The sequence below is a fragment of the Pantherophis guttatus genome, chromosome 3 (genome assembly GCF_059756535.1).
Source record: "Pantherophis guttatus breed Tessera chromosome 3, ASM5975653v1, whole genome shotgun sequence".
NCBI classification, from domain to species: domain Eukaryota; kingdom Metazoa; phylum Chordata; class Lepidosauria; order Squamata; family Colubridae; genus Pantherophis; species Pantherophis guttatus.
In genome coordinates this window covers 82,568,007-82,587,449 of record NC_142065.1, presented here as the reverse complement: position 1 = coordinate 82,587,449, position 19,443 = coordinate 82,568,007, and the positions used below count along the sequence as shown (strand labels likewise).

General features: G+C 35.1%; 1 protein-coding gene across 2 annotated transcripts in view; it reads right to left on the bottom strand.

Moving 5' to 3' along the window:
• Positions 1–1,881: 1,881 nt before the first annotated feature.
• BTBD8 (BTB domain containing 8) overlaps positions 1,882–19,443 on the bottom strand; it is a 46,608-nt gene continuing 29,046 nt past the window's right edge. The window contains exons 10-18 of one of the 2 annotated variants that reach the window (XM_034437220.2): positions 18,396–18,578; positions 17,103–17,240; positions 13,873–14,002; positions 10,730–10,791; positions 8,921–9,548; positions 8,237–8,327; positions 7,736–7,872; positions 4,310–6,613; positions 1,882–3,474 (exon numbers count right to left, since the gene is read on the bottom strand). In XM_034437220.2, coding sequence (XP_034293111.2) covers positions 3,443–3,474; positions 4,310–6,613; positions 7,736–7,872; positions 8,237–8,327; positions 8,921–9,548; positions 10,730–10,791; positions 13,873–14,002; positions 17,103–17,240; positions 18,396–18,578 — 3,705 coding nt within the window. In that variant the 3' untranslated portion in view covers positions 1,882–3,442. The remainder of the gene's footprint in view (positions 3,475–4,309; positions 6,614–7,735; positions 7,873–8,236; positions 8,328–8,920; positions 9,549–10,729; positions 10,792–13,872; positions 14,003–17,102; positions 17,241–18,395; positions 18,579–19,443) is intronic. The other variant, XM_034437219.2, reaches the window with a different exon arrangement.

Below are 19,443 nucleotides of genomic sequence, written 5' to 3'. Positions count from 1 at the left end.
AACCATAACAGTTGTGTAAAAATGTTGAATTATCCAGAACACCTAAATCAGATTTCTCTGACGTGAATTTTGTGGAAATCTAGTCCAAACTATCTAGATAGCATCAGATTGGGGAAAGCAAAACTGAAGGGTTTAGAAAAATAACCTTGTTTTTAATAACCTAGCGCTCAAGGCATTAATCCCTGTGCTACAATTATTTGTACCGGTTGAAAATGTGACATATTCAATCATCTCAGCCTCCATTACAATTTGAAATGGGAATAGTCAAGATTTAGTTTTGGGAATTCAGTGAGTTAGATGAGGCTATATGAATGGCCAGCCAGCTTTTATAGCTCAGTGGTAGTAGAATTCTCATATCTAGGTGGAATTCTCTAAGTGGAAATGAGTGGAGTGTTGACTTACAGAATTTAATTATGTACCTTGTTGTACAGTACATGGAGACCAATGGGATATTTATGGGTTTATATTATGTCACAAGCATAATCTATTAGTTATAAAGCATTATCATCTGAGCTCACTTCAAAAACTTGCTTCAATATAATTGAACAAGCAGCAGATAGAGAAACATTGCTTTGTTTCCTTCAGTATAAATCTATGATCCATCCTCTAAGAATAGCAGTATGAATGTGGCATAGTATATCATACCAATTTGTGAACAATGCAACCTCACACCTACACAATTCCACTTCTGATCACAGAAACCAGTGATAATAGAATTTTCATCTCTAAAGGCTCAAGTTATTAGCTGACAAAAAAAAAAAAAAAAAAAACAATCTACCAAATTTAAACTATGCTAATCTATAGAATGAAGGAATAAAACAATGCCTCTAAAGAAGCTGACAATCAGGGACAAGGGTTCTAATGGATTACATGGTTCTGTAGGAACAAGTTACAATACTTCAAAAGAATGGACCAAACCCGTAAATTATCCTAATCCTAAAAAACAGTATCGAAAACCTGTAAGATTATTTCATTATCTGTCTAGTTCTTATTTACTCCTGTAATAACATTCTATTAGTCTGTAGTGTTCCAAATGTAGCTCCTGTGTTTTTTAAAGTTCAGTTGAACTTTAAAATGTATGCATCCAAGATATGAAAAGGATGGTTGTTTATAAATATCATTTTGAGCATTAATATTCACTTGTGATGCAACTACTATGTCAAATACCACAATGAAGATCACCAACAGATCTCTCTACAATTTCCTTCAAAAATACAGTCGGGATACTGAAGTTTACAATTCCTTCATTTATAGCAACATAGGGAAGCCTAGAAGTTCCATAGGAAGGGAGGAAACCGGTGGACCCATGGAGCATTCAACATATTGTAAAAGAAATAAACAATTTTCCACACTAAGGGGAGAATACATCTAATTCCAAGCTATGCGGCACCAAGCATACATCTTGCCACAGTGATATTCCAAAAGAAGTCCCTACATAGTTTTTTCCCTGCTTTTTCTTGCAATAAGAAATTGAATTCAACTCTTGGGCTCAAATGACTTTAGTTTAAGTAAAATGTTTCCCTCAGTCAAGAATTAACATACATACTGAAGGCAAAGTAACATAAAACCATCTTACAAATAAACTATAAAAGAAATCGAGTTTCAAATAAAAGAAAATTTTGTCACAGAGGTTTAATGAATTTTTAAAATAGAAATGTAGTCATGTTGCTTTGTTCCTGCGCTTGCTCAGATCAATTTCCTGTAACAAAGTTATCAATTCTAGTCCAAGAGAGCCGTACATGCATCTTGTTTGAAAATTGCTAGACACCTTCATCCTCTCCAAAAAGTGGAATTGTTACTTACTATATGCTCTTTTAACAACACATTTTTTTCTATAAAAATAAATATCATACATTCCAATAATAGTTATGTGTAGCCTTATTTTTAAGCAATTTAAAAATTTATTGAAAGTTTTCAGAACAAAAAAGATACAAAAACAAGTCAGAGAAAACAAATCTACATGCTATTATTTATAAAGAAATTCATAAACAGTTGCATCAAAACTTTCCTGCAAATTCAAACATAAATACATGTCTAGGATTTAAAATACTGTTGGCACACATCTTGACATAATCACTGTGAATTTCTTATTTGAAGCTACTAAATGCAGAATGATACAAGAAAAAATTGGTAGCACAACTTTTTTTTGCATTCCTATTTTAATTCATTGAACATCCAGGAAGGTATGACTAAGTGATAAGTAAGAATACACTAAGCCAAAGGTTTTTTCCAGACAGAATTCTTCCTAAGAAGTCAAGAAAAAGAAACCAAAAAAGAAACCATTGGCTGCAAATGCTTTTTAGAAACATCCACTTAAATGATTTTACCTGCAAATAAATTTTACTTAGAATTGGATTGTTCATGCTTGACCAATATAATAGTTATCATATGGAAATATTGCAAAATATTTACTTGCAGAGGGAGGGAGAGAAAAAGAGAGAAGGAGTCCTGTATCAAACAGATACCTTAATGATGGGTTTCCAGTTCAAGAATTGTCCACTCCCCATGTGGGGAAGAACAATCTTCTGAAGAAAAACTTGCCACTGTGATACTTGCTGAAGAATCATCCAGTGGAGATATTAATTCAGTCCACTTACTGAAAGTGTCAAACTGTGCTTTACCCTGAGGTTGTGAAGTGTCTCGCGCCAGAAATAGTGTTTGGTTGATGAGATACTGTGCTAAGTTAAGGTCTTCGGGAACAGAATTTTTGATGTCCAAGTTTGATTCCTGGTCAGATAGCAATTGCCTGAGAAGAGTCCAGTCCTGTTCGGCAAACTGTTGGTCTTCAAAATCCATATCTAGAAAATTCACTTCAGACTCCATGCTCTGCTCAAAAGCTTCTCCAACATCCATCTCGTATATTGGAGAAAGGGTTTTTGGAAGCCGATGCTCATACATGCAGGTTTGTGTCAATCTGTCACAATCATCTATGTCTCCTGAAATAATTCATAATACTACACATTGTAAAAATTGTACAAGTTTTGACTTTCTTTGTAGTGTTTCTGTACAGATTACTTAATTCAGTGCAGGAGGACAATTACAATCAAATAAGAAGTAAGAAGAAAATGTAACTGCATACAAAGTTCACAAAAGATTGTAGCTTTTAAGTTATGTATTTTTAAAAAAGTTAATGAAACAAAATATGGCTTATACATAAAGTTACCATTGGCAATTAACAATATACTGTACCTTCAGAATTAGAAAAAATTCTAATACAGAAAGAGGTAAGTCGTGTAAACCAACATTTAATGCACATGGATTTCTAAACCACTAAAGCTGCAACTTAAAATAGGAAGAAATAGAGTATAAAGAGGAAAGTGGAACAAAAGAAAAGAAGAAAGGAAAGAGAAGGAAGACATGTTCACTGAGAACAATGACTTCAGCCAAGTCATCTTCAAAGGTGACAAAAACAAATATTTCCCCTGCTCCCATAAGCTTATACTTAAAGTAGTATACTGTACATGCAAAGGATAGCTGCAAGCAAGAACAAGCAAGCAAACAAAAAGAAGAGTTACAACTTGATCGATTATATCATTCAGAACACAAATTGTTTTAAATGTTTTGATACACGGAAATTAAAAAAAAAACATTCAGGTGCACTTTGTGTATTGGAATATTGAGCTGAATTCTTGTTTTAAGAAACATAAAACTAGACAAGAAGTTACCTAACTATATGAAGCAAGCATAGTACATTTAGATATATTTGTTGGTTTCTAAAGCATAATCTTTCTCTTTCTTAAAAAATGTTCTCCTAGCTAGCATAATTTAAGAATATCCTGAAAGTATTTCAGGTTGCAGACTAGCTTCCTCTGAAGTCAATGTTAAAGCCCCACTGATTACAACAGTACAAGACTAATCCCCAACTTTGTGCAAAACAGAAACTGTAGTAATCAATATATCTATTCAGCTTAACAATGCGGAACACTTTAGCTTAACAAATTTATTGCACATCCCACTTTAATAGATTATATATATATATATGTATGTATGTATATTTATGAATCATATAGTTTTTCAAACAAATGGATATATGAGCTGCTAATGTCCTTCTGGAAAAAAAAATAGGCTCAAGAATAGAACCGCAGCCTGCTCTTTATTTTATCCAAGATTACATTATCAACTACCCACAGGAACTGCAAGCTACAACATATTCTTGACTATTCAGAATATGAATGGTATAGGAGTCTGCATAAAATTCCCAAGGGATTTACTAGAATTGAAACTCAGTCCCAGCATAAACTCTAATATTCCATTAATACTTAATATTTCAACGAATTTAACAATTTTTTTTTTTATTTCTGTACATTACCTGCAAGTAAAGCAGTGTCAGTGTATTCAGGGGATGCTGACTCTTTCATGTTACCTTCTTGAGTCAGGAAGTGAATCTTATAAGGATCAACAGGTTTTGTAGAGCTGTTCTTCTGTAAGTCAGTATTATCATGTTGATGAAGATCCAAGTGACAAGGTCTTCCTTGAGTTTTTGTGTCATTGTCTGAAAGTTTATTGCACTGAAAGCCATTACTTCCTTCACACTTGACTTCTGCAGAAAGTTGGCTGTCCCCTATTTTCTCAGCTCTCTCCATGCATGTTTGCTCTGTAACTGAAGTAGCTAGAGTATCTTTTATGGTTTGATCATTGTCGTGAGGATCTATAGAGGGCTTTTCATTTTTGGGCAACTTTTCTTTGTCATCTCCCTTACAATCCAGGAACCCATCCTCAATCTCCAGTGAGTATCTTGAATAAAACGTTTTGCTGTGATGCTCATGGGAAACACTATCAAACACATCAGAAGGTGTTGCAGCATCCAGAGTACATTGCAGAGGAGTATGAATCTCTACACCATCATCAGATCCCAGTTCTTCACATTCATCCACCGATAGTAATACGGAGCGCTTAAAATTTTTAGTGGCAGAGAATTCTTGACTTTCAATATCATTTTCTGTTGCATCATCAAATGCTAGATTCACTATCCCATGGAACTGCTGAATAGGAACTTCTGGTGGAGGCATTTTGTCTACAGCGTTTTCATTTTCAGACTTTTCCTCCTCTGTCTCATCCGCCGAAGAAGAGACCTGATCAGCTTCTTGAGGAAATTGAGTGGTGGCAAAATTAGTATTACCACCACTGGATCCACTTTGTCTTTCTCCACCCTGACGTAACCATGTTGTTTCAGGCTTTTTTCTAGGAAGTTCCTCATCACTTGTTGATATTACCCGAAAGAGTTCAGAGTTTTCTTTTTTCATCTTTACTTCTATTCTTAGACTTGTATCATAGATTTTTAGTTCTTCAGGTGTACTTGTATCACTACTGCTTCTGCCAAGGAAATCATGGCATAGCATGGTGCTGCATTTTGAAATTCCCCTTTCATTTGATCCTTCATCATCCTGAGATCCCCCTGCGTCATAATCTTCTGATCTTGGCTTTATATCATCTGATGATGTTGTTGCACTGCCAGTATCTGACTCAGGGCTTTCTTTTGGATCAAGTGCACTGGAACTTATATTCCATTGATCGGTAAATGGAGCTTCTGAATTTTCATGACTTTCTGGAGTTTCTGTAGTGTCAGTATCTTTAGACGAGCATTTTTCTGCCGCTTGCTCTATGTAAGATTTTGAAGCAGGCTCTGATTCCACTGTAGCCAACTGTGAGTCAGTCAAGGCAGATTTATCAGACAGTTCATCAGCACTTTCAGAATCTATCACAAAGGTTTTAAAAGTAGAGGATTTTTTCTCTTCCTGTTCAGAGTTTGAACCATCAGATAGCCTGTGTGATAAGCCATTCAGCTGGCTAATATCCTTTTCGGCTTCCAAGGTATCAAAAGAGACAACTGATTTTTCTTGTACCAAATGGTTCTCATTTTTTCTTAAAGTTTCTAAGGAATTCTGGCAAGCAACAGACTCCGGAAGTGTTTTGGATTTTTCCATTTCATTTAAAGTCAAATGTGTAGCATTTTGGTTAATGTTTCCACATGCAATACTCTCATGACATTGAATAGGATGCAATTCAAGGGTACATTGCTCCATCTTTTTATTTATGGGAGATTTAGCATCCTCATTTTTATGAATTTGTTCGGCTGCCTCATCGTGCTTCATTGACATGTTCTGCTCTGACATGCAAGAAGGTCCTAAATCTCTCTTGCAAGCCATTTCTTCAAGAGGAATATTTTTTTCCAAAATAGGTATATTCTGCCTTTGTAATTCAGGTAAAGATGTTCCACTATCATTTTTGTCCTCTGGATTGAATTTGTGATTAACACATGGTTGATCTTCCAAAGTAGGGTGTTCAAGTTTAAGGTTTGAATTTTTTTGCTCTTCCCCATGTACATTCTTTGGAAGTGATGATTCGCTTCTGGGAGGCTTCTGGCCTGATGGAAGTCTTAGAACACTAACTGTTTTCTGTTTTTGTTCCTTATTGTTTGTCATTTCAGTCTTCTTTGAATGAGTTTGGGTTTTGGGTGTTACTATTTTTGCAGTAGCTTTAACTGAGGTTGCTTGTGAAGATTTAGCTTTTTTCTTCATTGAAGTTAGTGTCATATCTTGTGTCATACCATTCTCTTCATTCTGTTTTGGAGAAAGAGCAGCCTTAAGTGGATTTGACAAATCTCCCTGTAGACCTAAAAGGCAACATATTAGACTTATGTTACATTCCATTCAGCAAAGTTTATTATTAAGACAACCCATATATCAAAAGAACCAATAAATTATCAGTGGGATAAAACAGTAATATTTTATATTCCCCCTCCCAAAAGGGGGAAAAGAGACAAAGACCAGGAAAAAAAGGATATTCAAACAGACAAAGCAAATCAATATTTCATATTCAAAAGAATTAGCAGGCACTGGACCAAAGTATAGGCATGATTAATAATTATCTTGTTTGAACAATATACACTTTGCTTTATGAATCCTAATATAAAGATTCCAGTTGAAAAGCCACCAGGGCTAAAAGCTATTGTTTCAATAGTTTCCTTTTATCAATGAGTTTGTAAGAATAGAAAACATACAGAGGGGATGAATATGAGAAGGTAAAGTATGCCAGATGCCAGATGATGTCTGTAGCAATGGGAACCCCTGGGCTAAATCATCTCGCACCACGAGATGACCAGCAATGGCATTTTAGGGACAAAGGAGAGTAGAATGCATTTAAGGCAGCAGGATATTGGGAGCAAGAGAGAAAAAATGGAATTTGCTTCGGCCCAGCACTTTTGATTTGATTCCCAAATAATCTTTCAAGAAGCCGAACGACTGAACAGATGTTTGAAATTAAATTAGTAATTCAAGTAGTACAGTTGTCACATTAAAATACATTTTTTTAAAAAAATATGTAAAAATACATAATTATTTTTACATGAATAGGTTTTATGTTAAACTTTTCTCTTATTTATTGGTTGGGCACTTAACCTCCTCTGTGATGAAATATACATTCTTACAGACTTGAGAAAATACTACTATGACTGTATCCATAATTATTATGCTTTGCTGCACAGAATGCAGTTGTCATGGAATCACACTGCTATTTTTTAAAGAATATCCATTGTGTCACACAGTCACAATCTCCTCAACTTTTTAATAGGTTCCAATACAATGACCTGCTACCTTGGAATGGATCCCCTTAGTTCTTAACTAAGAACTTCATGCATACAAAATATACATAACATTGTCCATTCAGTTGTTAGACCACTGTGAACAAAATTTCCAAAATAGAAAACACAGTCAAATCATAGTCAACTTAAATTTACCTTGATTTTTTGTAGCATTAGCTATATTCTTTGTCTTCTGCTGAGGTACAGAATTGCCAGCTTCATTTGCCCTTTTCTTCACAACTGCTTGTGGTATGTGTTCATTGTTGCCTTTCCCAGTACATTTCTTTGTAACACTGAAATTATCAGACACTTTGTTTTATTTGCAAGTTTAAAGACTTGAATAAAGCTGGGAAATTGTGGCCCTCCAATTATTGTCAAACTGTAGTCCCTAACCAAATGGCTAACTAAATTTTGAGAGAGCTCAGCAGCCTTTATATTTTTAAATGATAAATAAGAAAAGAGTTCATAAATCTGCATTTAAAGAGAGGATCCATAAAGCCATTGATTTTGTGCTCTGGCTATATATAAAGAGTGTTATCATTTTTTTTAGTTTAAACATGATGAAACATAAAATTCGGAATCAAACACATGTTTCCACTAGGTAAACTTGATGAAATTTATTTTCAGTAGGGATTTATAATGTCCTTTTTAACGTACCTGTTCGTAGGACTATTAGCCTCAAGTTCATTAACATGTTTTTTGGAAAGGGCTCCATTAGTCATCTTCGTACCAGATTTTGTTTTCAAAGCTGTATAATAAATAATAAAAAACAGAATTCAGAAAGCAATGAGCATTTGCTAAAAGTGTATGTATTTTAGCATATGTGTATGTGTGTGTGTGTGTGTGCGTAAAAGAGTTTGCATGTGTACACTCTTATTTATTTAATAAACTGCCATCCATGTCAAGATATGGGACTCTGGAGGACCATATACATCTTGTATAAACGTGTACGAACAAGCTTTAACCCTTTTCCTATTCATGTTACAAACACTGATTATCCAAAAATCCTTCAAGCATTGAAGTTATTCCTGTTTAATAATATCTAATGCTTAACATTTTTTTTAAAAAAATCCTCATATTATTCATTTGATTGATATACCAAGAAAAAAAGAAAAAAATATTTTAACGTATTTAAAAGTATGTTCATGCAGCTTCCAATATGTCTGAAAGATATTTCCTAAGAGCCCATCTATATTTACCATTGCCATTTTTATTTCATACTTGTGAATTAAACATAAAAAACAATCACGATAATTAAAACCTCTTCATAGAGTAATAATAATAAAAAAATTTCAGGGTATGAACTCTGCAGCAAATTAAAAGGGACTCTCTGATTATTACCTGACTGCTTTTTGCTCTCATCTTCTTTTTCCTCTTTGAGGTCATCTTTTTCAATGGACATCCGCAGATCTGGACTTGAATTGGTTGATTTGCTTAGAGTATCTGTGCTCACGAGAGAAGGAGATTCCTTTCCAACTGCCTTCTTCACAGGTTTTGCTTTAACTTGTACATTTGAGATTCCTGCAAATACTTTGGGGCGGGCACCTGTCATTTTACCTTCTTGGTTTTTTGACGTTTTGCTGCTTCCTGCATTTTTGTGACCGCTAGACGGTAATGATCGGTCAGAATCTTGTTTGGCCAACAGTGTTTCATTTTTAGTATTTCCATTATTTTCAGCTTTGGGCTTTATAACAGCTCTAGCCTTCGGTGAAGGCATTTTCTCTCCTATTTTGGATTCCTTCATCAGCTTACAAACTGCTTTTTTGCTGTCTTTCCCCTTTAAATCATCATGCTTCAAAGCTTTATTATTGCTATTCCGATTGGTAGCTGAGGTGTGTCCAGATGCTCCTAATGCATCAGATTTCATTTTATCCTGATTAGCAGAGGGATCACCGCAAGAGTTTTCCTTTTTACTTCCTTCCCGAGCAGTCTGTTTTAGAGCACAAGTACCACCAAAGCATCGGTTTAACTGAAGGAGAAGGGAGGAGAAAAATATAATAAATGATCAAAAGTCTGGGAGGATCACTGTTACTTGCCATAAAAAAAAATAATTTATACATTTCAGTATGAATTGTAATCATAGTACATTCTAAAATTCTGTATTGCTTTAATATGCAATATTTTTTTTGCAAAAATTTACAATATATAATACTATATATTATAACATATAAAAATTCATTCAGCCCAATTTTAAAATAAACTTTGACTACAAAAACACAACTAATCAGTCTTTCCATTAGAGTTCTCAGTAGAGAACTGGTTCATAAACGGAAAGTAAATTGATATCAAGAATTCCGTATTTAAATCTGGAGTCTGTTTTCAATGTTGAAATGTATTTTTCTTTTTCTGTCTCCTAGGTTCAAAAGGAAGAACATGAAGTCCTCTGGATGCTGTTGAATTACAGATTCCAGCTCTTCCAGTTAGCCTGGCTAATGATGAAAGATTATGCGGGACTCTGTTCAACCACATTTGGAAGACACAAATTCGCCATTCCTGCTAGAAGAAACTATACAATAATTCCATGTCTAAAATGCAAAAGACCACTGAAGGGATACTAGTGCACTATCAACATGAATGTTTTTGAAAGGAACAGGTGGAATCCCCTGACCTCAAAATAAAGCACCAGCTTCAGGTCACTCTCATTTACCAAATATTACTGTTCTAAATTAAAATATTAACAAATGTAATCAAATATATAGCTGAGTATATTTTCCCCTGTCTCCTTATGCATATATTGAGTTAGATTCCCTTGCAAGAATATCTCTCAAAAGATGGATGACATCACAGGTAAGTAATGGCATGAATGAAGGGAATAAGCTCTATTTGCTAGCTAGCATACCATTTGCTCTGCAACTGAGAAAGTAGGTTTTTACTCAGCAGTAGCCTGGAGATGCAGGAAAAGAGATGCTATAAATTACTGCTGTCTGATATATTGTGAGCTTGCATCTCAACATCTTTCAAAGAAACATCTCTCTGCGCAGGGAAGTCAATAGTTGGATATTTGCTTGTTAAAGTTACACAATAATTATGTGCGCCTCAAAGCCATGCCCAACTCCCCAAATAATCACATATCATGTTTGAAAAACATATACAAATGCTTATGTATAGAAATGTGAATATCTTGTAAAATTGTGAGGGTTTTTTTTTTACCTGAGAACTACTGAAAATGGGCTTTTTGGTAGGTCTTCTGTCATCTCCTTTGTCAACAGCAGCTGTATAAGAAAAGGACATCTTTTTTTAGGACATATTTAGAGAAAAGTGATGAAATGAAAACAAAGCTTTAAGAATATTATTCTTCAGCAGAAGAAGGGCACGTACACTTTTTAAAGTGAAAATTAATAAGAAACAAATCATTCCAAATCTGGAGATTACAACAATAAGAATAATAAACACAGTGGTGGGTTGCTCCAGTCTGGTCCGGTTCTATAGAACCGGTAGTAAAACCGACTGCAGGCTCTGCTCACCCGCCACGACGTCATCATGAGTGATATGTACATGTGTAAAAGCACGCACGCAAGCGCGAAGCAAGCACATGCACATGGTCCCGCTGCGAACCAGTAGTAAAGGTAAGTAGAACCCACCCCGAATAAACACCACCAAATAATGACATCCGCCTATGCTAGGTTCTTGGGAAGGACTTAATGGGTGGATAAAAATGCCAAATCCATATGTATAATTATATTATTTTATAATCATTTCAAAATAGTTTATAAGAAAGAAAAAATCCTAGTTAGTGGACATCGAAGTACCTGGAAACAGCAGAAGAGAAATATAAGAGAAAGAACTGGAGAAAATCACAAAATAGAAAAATAATTACAAAATAGAAGTTGAATGACTAGCAAGCTGAAACAAAGAGAAGAGTATCAATAGTAATAGATGCCTTGGGTGCAGTTCCAAAACATCTGGAACACCACTTGAACACCATCAACATTGACAAAATCATCATCAGTCAATTGCAAAAGGCAGCTTTACTTGGAACAACTTATATCCTGCAAACAATATCTTTTAAACCATCAAATAAATTCTGCCTATCCCAAGGTTTGGGAATGATTGAACAGGTGGATAAAAATGCCAGTCTAAACATTTGGCTTATTGTGCAACCAACCATAATAATTGTTTTGATCTGTATGTCTTTAAATAATGTAGATCCCTGCTCTTTCCACATACAAACTTTATTGCATATTGCCAACTTATCTCATGTTATTAATTTAAAACAGAAAGCTTTCCTCTTATATTGATACAGTAATATGCAATAAAATTACCTATGCTTTTAAACATAACTGAAAATGAAATACTGTTGGTTAGCAAAGACCAGTCTTCAGTTAGTATAATATATGAAATTTTCAAAGGGAAATTGATTGAAACTGAGAAGGCACCCAAAATCAGAACTGATCAGAATGGATGAAGCTTCTTGGATGAGAAGCGAAATGTTTTCTTCTTCTTCTTCCTCAAAGAAGAAGTCCAGTTGCCTTTTCAACAAAAAAAGCACCTTTAAGACAATCATGACCTGGATGACTGAGAATCTCCACAGATATTACACAAATTAAATTTCTGCAATGCTACAGTTTACATAACCTATACTAGAAAAATGCAGATTGAGAAATATACTGTATATATAACATCCTTTGCCAAAATCTAATTTTATCTATCTCAAAGAATTCTACAAAGCATACAATTCTACCAACCTATTTATCATTGCCTGCAACTATTACTTATATATTTTATGAATAAAACCTGTAAGTCAGCTGCATTCCCACCCTGCAGTGAACCTCTGGTTTCCTAAGAGAAGGCATGAGGCTGAAAATGGCACCTGGGTGGCTTTTTTATTTTCTTAAGGGAATAAGAGTGTATGTTGCATATGCTGCATAAAATATAAATTAAAAAACATGTCCAATTGGGAACCAATACCATGTACCAAGTAGTGTTGGAGGCAGCATTTAAGCTTCCTAGTCTAATCTTTTTTAATATATGGGCACTGAAAAGGAATCCGAAGTAATCCCTAAATGGTATATTTTTAAATTACATGCTTCTTTAAAAGTTTATGAACCCATTCCAATAGCTCACATAGAAAAATAGCTCTGATAGTACAAAACAGGCATGCAATTACACAAAACGGAATTTTTAAAAATCTCTCTGGATATTGTAATCAACCTGCAGTAATTAATGCTATAGACCTTTTAAAGCAACAAATCAATTGGATAGTTATCACAGCTGCAGTTTGGGTTTCCCAAATTTATCACAGTATACTTTAATTATTCATATCAGGGGAAAATAGGAATTCTAGTCAAAATTTATGCATTGGTTTATATGTATATATTAGCATTATTTAGAATGACATCATCTAACAACCCAATAAAATTGTATTTTTGGACATGACTGATCTGATTTCGATTTCCAGGGGAAAAAAAGCTTAAAACACAAAGCTCGTAAATAACACTTTACATTTACACTTTACAATGCTGGATATTGTGATAAGAATCACAAGAAAATGATTCATTTATACTACATTGCCATTTTTTGTTTTGCTACAGAAATTCTTTACAGTAAGCTATAATCCTGAGCATGTATCTACTTCACCATACTAAAGAAATTACGTGACAACAACAAACATATTCAGGGATGCCCTGAAGCCATTTTCAATTATTTCATCTGCAAGATTTTATTCTATACATTTGAAAACAAAGGATAGGAGGGGGGGGGAGTGAGGGGGTTAGAAGAGAGAAGGGGGAGGAGAGCAGAGCAAGACTTCTTTTGTTTAGCTTCAAATTGTGCTGCTTAAATGTTTAAAGGCCACTCTGCAGCTTCTTTGATGAATCTTCTGCAGCAGTCAGACAGAATCATAGCATCATATCAATCACGAATTCAATGGACCCTTCATTTTAGACACAAATGAGATTGGCTGCTAAGCAAGGCATAGAACATACATTAACCACCACCCCAACTACTTCAATCATGAAATAAACATATAAAATTCTATAATTCCTATGTGCTTAACCATCCTAATGAATTACTTTTAATCATTCTAAACGCAAAGAAAAAGACAGCCTACCTATTTATAAGGCTTCCATATAGCTGCATAATAATGTTCGTTCACAATAGGGAGGTGCAATCAGCTTGGCTTCCATACTTGAAGCGGTCTGTTTATTTTTCACAATCCTTACATAATAATCGGGAAGCAGAAGGCTCATCAACATGTCTTTCCAGTTAACATTAATTACCAGCTCCCATGACTTCTCTATAATAAAGGCTCAGCTGTCATGCAAAGCGCTCAGCTCCAGCTATAGCTTGCCTACCTGCTTGTATTCGCTCCTGATCAGCTGCCTTAAGCAGTTTCCAGCCCTCTGTATGTCGAACGGCAAAAAATGACTGGAGCAGAAAGATCCACAGTTTATCACGCAGAGCCTGGATCCTGCACAGAAACCCCTATGAAAAAAAAAAATCAGCAGCTGGGAAAAAACCTTGTTGTCATAGCAACCAGTCATTACTCCCTATAGAAGGTACTTGCTCCTTCAACTGGCTTAGATATTAATCGCTTAGCAATCACTTAGATATTACGATTGCTGAACAGATGTCGAGCTTTGCAGAAGCCAATTGTCCTGCATCATAATTTTGCTCTGCTTGAAACCAAGCCACTCCCACAGATGCTGAAGCTCAAAAAATATCAAACCTACCTACTTCTCTCTCCCCACTCTTCCAATTTTACACACAAATCTCTTTATAGCTTTGTACCCTTGGCTTTGTCACTACAAGGTCAAATCCTCTACGGCCCCATAAAGCATCTGGTTAAATTTTCACTCCTGCTAAATTAGTCAACAACAGAAGAAATCTGCAACAGTATGAAGCAATACTATATATGTATATATATATAATAATAAAATTATTATAATTATTTTAAAATATGCCACCTGTCCAGTGGGTCCCTATTGATAGAAAAAGCCTCAAGCTGCAAAAATACGGTAATTTCATAAAGGCAATAAAGTTTTGTAAATATATATTTTTCAGTACAAAGCCCCTAAAAATCTTTGTTTCCACTGCTGAAAAATAATTATCACAAATATTCAGTTTCCAGAATATGAAACCAAGAGAACGAGCAATTCGCTGAATAATAATTCCTTATTTTTTATATTGCTGATTGCTCTTCGGAGATAAAAGCAGTGCCATCACTAGAATATAATTTAATAGAAAGAAAGGCTCCCACTGGCCTGATCAATGTCCTATTTAATCTCCTACTATCTATCGACTATGATTCTCAACTCTAATTTTATAGCATATCCATTGAGTTATTGATAGCTCACATCTTTCACCTCCCACATTTTGAAGCTGCACTTCTATAGCATAAAGCCTTTTGTACACATACATTTAAAGAGATTACAGCAAAAGGGGGAGACAGGATGAAAACATCAATTCCTCTGATTTAGAGCGAATTAATCCCATTTTATTTTTTTAAAAAAGCACATGAAGACAGATGTATAAGCAAGCTTGCTTAAATCCAAATGCAAGCGCTAATGATATCAGCTATCTTCAGGACTATATTTAGGATGATGAGTTTAAGCAGCAAAAGGAGGTCTCCTATTTTACAAATTCCAATTGTTAGGGGCAGCCAGATGATTTTTCATTGTACTTTGGTAATTAAAATAGGGTTCGGAAGCACATGAGTATTAGTTTTAACTTTTAATTTCATTCATTCATTCATTCATTCATTCATTCATTCATTCATTCATTCATTCATTCATTCATTCATTTATTTATTTATTTATTTATTTATTTATTTATTTAATTTATATACCGCCCTTCTCCCAAAGGACTCGGGGCGGTGTACAGCCAATTAAAAACACAAGATACAACAACAGTTTTAAAATAATTAAAAGTATTAAACAATTTCGGCCCGAACTTAAAACGCAAAATTTAAAACACCAATTTAAAATCATTTACATAGATAGCCCTGCCTGGCGGAACACCAGGGTCTTAAGGGCACAGCGAAACACACGGAGGTCGGAGATCTTGCGTATTTCCAGGGGCAGTTCGTTCCACATGGCAGAAACTCCCACAGAGAAGGCCCTTCCCCTGGGTTTTGCCAGCTGACATAACTTGGCCGATGGCACCCTGAGGAGTCCCTCTCCGTGGGAGTGAATTGGCCGGTGGGAGGCTACTGGTGGCAGAAGTCGGTCTCAAAGGTATCCAGGTTAATGCTTCTAAGAGTTTGAGCTCCTCAGTTTCCTTTTAAGGATCCCACCCTTATTTTTTTCAATGTGACAGCTCTTCCAGAAGGGTCAGGCTAAAGTGAAATCATAGTGTTGTGAAGACGAAGCATGGAGGAACAAAGAGTGAAGAAGGAGAATTAAGGAAAGAGCAATGAATGCGGAGAACTGAAGGACTACAGAGAAGAATAGGTGGACAGCACAATCTGAAATGTAAACCTCCTTAGACCAAGCCACAGCCCAGGCTCTGGTAAAGCTGAAGCAGCACAAACATTGGCCCCTTAATGAGTTCTTCACAGTGGCAAGTCCTGAACAGATTTACTGTTGGTAATTGGATGTGGCCCAGGAATGGCAGCTATATGTGGCCCAGGCACAGGCACTTGAGCCCCTCAGCCCTGATAAGCACTCATCATGGAAGTGTTTTTCCCTCAGGCACAAGAGTGAAGCAAAGCTTTGACAAGGGATCACCATCCATATCACTAAAAAATATGCTGTAGCAAGGATGTGGCAATGATGCCAGCTCCCATCACCAAGTAACACACCAAATTTCAGTCCAAAGGAAGAGTAGTGAAGTAACCCTCTGTGTCAGACCAGAAGATCAGTTAGAGAAAGCAGCTGGAAAAGGATTGTTACATGGGAAGTGTGAACAAGAAAATGCCTATATCTTGCTAGAGGCTTTGGTGAGGACCATCTAGGATAGAACTTGAAACATTACATACAAGGGCATAAAATATGGAACAATAAGAGAAACAAATCTCAAGTAAAGAGTGTAGGATTAAAATAGTTATATCTAAAATATAAGTAACATAAGTCATATCAGGTAGATTATAAGATGATATAGGAAGACAGTTTTAGGAAAAGTTATAGTAATATTAGGAAAAAAATAAGGCAAATACATAAAATTGTGAGGGAGATGGGTGGTTTAGAAATGTGAAGGATAAAACAAACAAACAAAATATTATTATATAACTTCAATTTTGGATTCAAATCTTTATTTTGTAGAGTTTTCTAATAAAGCCTTTCAACTTAAAGAATTGTTTTGCCTCCTGACTGGTTCTGTCACCATCTCCCAAAATGGAGGTATAAGAAACCATTTCCATTTCCACTTGATGATCTATGCTGATCTTCTGAAATGCCTTACTTTAAAGACAGCTATTGTGACTAGGCAGAGAGAGGGAGGGAGGGAGAGAGAGAGATTATTTTATATCACCTATTCATGCTGTAGACAACCTTGGTACAACTTCTGCCCTTAAACTTTGGCTTGAATGGTTCTAATAAAAACAACAACAACTGAAATCATGTTTCTGTTAATTTTTAAAACCTACCATCTCATTCACATTTGAAGAACTTAGCAAAGCGTCCACTGCTATAAGAAGGCAACAGCTATTTTCAATAGTAACATCTTTTTTGACTGCTTCAAGCACTTGATCAAGAAGATCAGGTTTGCTGCTCATGGCCTGAGCCTGGAAGATATGATCAGAAAAACCAGATCAGCTGAAACCAAAACCGAACAATGCACTTTGGTGGTGAATCTAAAAAGAGGACACGTGTGGGACATGTGCTTGTCTTTATGTTCATGGATCCTTTGTATGCTTGTTCTTCACACAAATACTAATATGCTAGAATACATGGGCCAAGCTTAAACTATATACTTGTATCTTACTTTGGCAAACTCTCCTTGATTATTTTCATTTTCTTTTTACTGATTGATTTATTATGTTTATTTGCCACCCATCTCACCGTAAGATGTCTCTGGGAGGCTTACAACATTAAAATGAAACCATAAATATATGAATAAATATATAAAATCACATTAAAATTACAATAGGATACAAGTTCTTATTTCATTATTGTGTTAATCCGATGATGAATGACTAATAAAACATTCTTAGGAGCATGTATTCAGAATTAATTACACCAAACTGAAAAGGAGTTATTCTCAGATAAGTGAATACAGAATTGCAGCCTAAACATTGCATACCCTGGTTAGTCTATCAGAAATAATACAGACTTTTTGCTTTCTTCCTATCTATTGCCACTTAAAAAATAAGTAGAATCTCATATTGAAAAAAATCAAACGACTGTTCTACTTAACATGATATTGTTTACTGCAACTGCTAATACTGTAAGTCTTGAAGCTGCCTTCCCCAATGATGCCCTTATGGCCATTATGGGAATTACTGTTCCACAGTTCTGGAAGGCATCAGATTAGGGAAGATTTCTCTGGAGAGTAATTGCTATGTTTTAAGCTAGCAGGCTTCCCGGGGCAACTTGTTGGCAATAAACAATGTGCCGTAAAAATGGGAAAGTTGGATTGTCTCATGGTATGTGGTATATGAAAGTTAGAAAAACCTGGAAAAGTACAATTTTCACCAACATACTTATATCAGTACAATGTGTTCAAATTTCTTTTTAGGGCATCATGACATGGAATATTTACTCTAATTTGGAAAGTGTACCTGTCAAACATGAACAAGCAAGATAAAACCTATAATTTGGTCTAGGGCAACCTTTTTCAACCTTTGCTACTTTTAAGATGTCTGGTCTTCAACTCCCAGAATTCCCCAGTCAACCCACTAGTCTTTGTAATGCTACTGTATAAATTAGGTGTATTTTACCTGTAAGAGAGCTAAAAAGCTTTCACTCTGTATTATTTCTGGAAAATTGGTCACCATAAATGCCATACACTTTTCCTGCAGTCTAAATGCCAACGTTCGAGCTGTTTCAGTCCATTTCACTTGGGGAAGACTATTAAGTAGCCTGTTGGTTTCCATCAAAAGACGGGCTGCATTCTGTGGGCTCTTATAAGAAAAAAAAAATACACATATTCTGAGCAAAAATTAAATACAATTCTACATGTACACATTACACCATAGCATTAGCAAATTAATTCTTCTCACATTAATTATAGGTAAATGTAATTCACACATTCCAATAGGAAGGAAAGTGTTTGTGAGAATAAATGGAAAGCTTAGAAAATGATTTGACAATCAGCAAGAAGTCACAGATATGCAACAAACATTAGATTGTATAGTATAATGAGGTTTATGACTCTGAAAATTAGTGTATCAAATCCAGGATAATTCTGTTTGACAGGGGAAACAGTCTGAACAATTGAAAAAAATTAAGACAAGATAGTGGGTACTGTGTGGCTTTTTCTAAGGGATGTTTATCCAAAGAAGTGAAAAATGCAGTATGCAAGAATGTATTTCTGTTCATTTTGATTTTACAGAGGTGGAAAATATCTTTATGAATGAGACTGCTATACTAAAGAAGGGTGCCTGCTAAAACAAGGAAGGAAGGAAAAAGAGAGAGAAAGATAGAAAGCGTAAAAATGAATGAGTATGGAATGAATGTAGACCGAATGGAAGAATGAGTGGTCAGTAGAAAAATGTGGGTTGGGATGCTTTGATTATCTACTTTAGACAAAATGAATTAGGATAAATTGGAAACAAATAACGGAAAGAAGAATAGACAAGTTGAGAAGAAAGAGAAGACTAAAATTAAAAAAAAATGGATAGAAGGGTTGAGAGAGAAGTGGGAAAGAACAAAATTTTATTTTGTTAAAGAACAAAATAAAATATAAATTGGTGTACAGACTTTTGGAAACAAGGATGATCTGGAAAGGAAGGAAGGATACTGGATTGTATTAGTGTAGGGCAGATT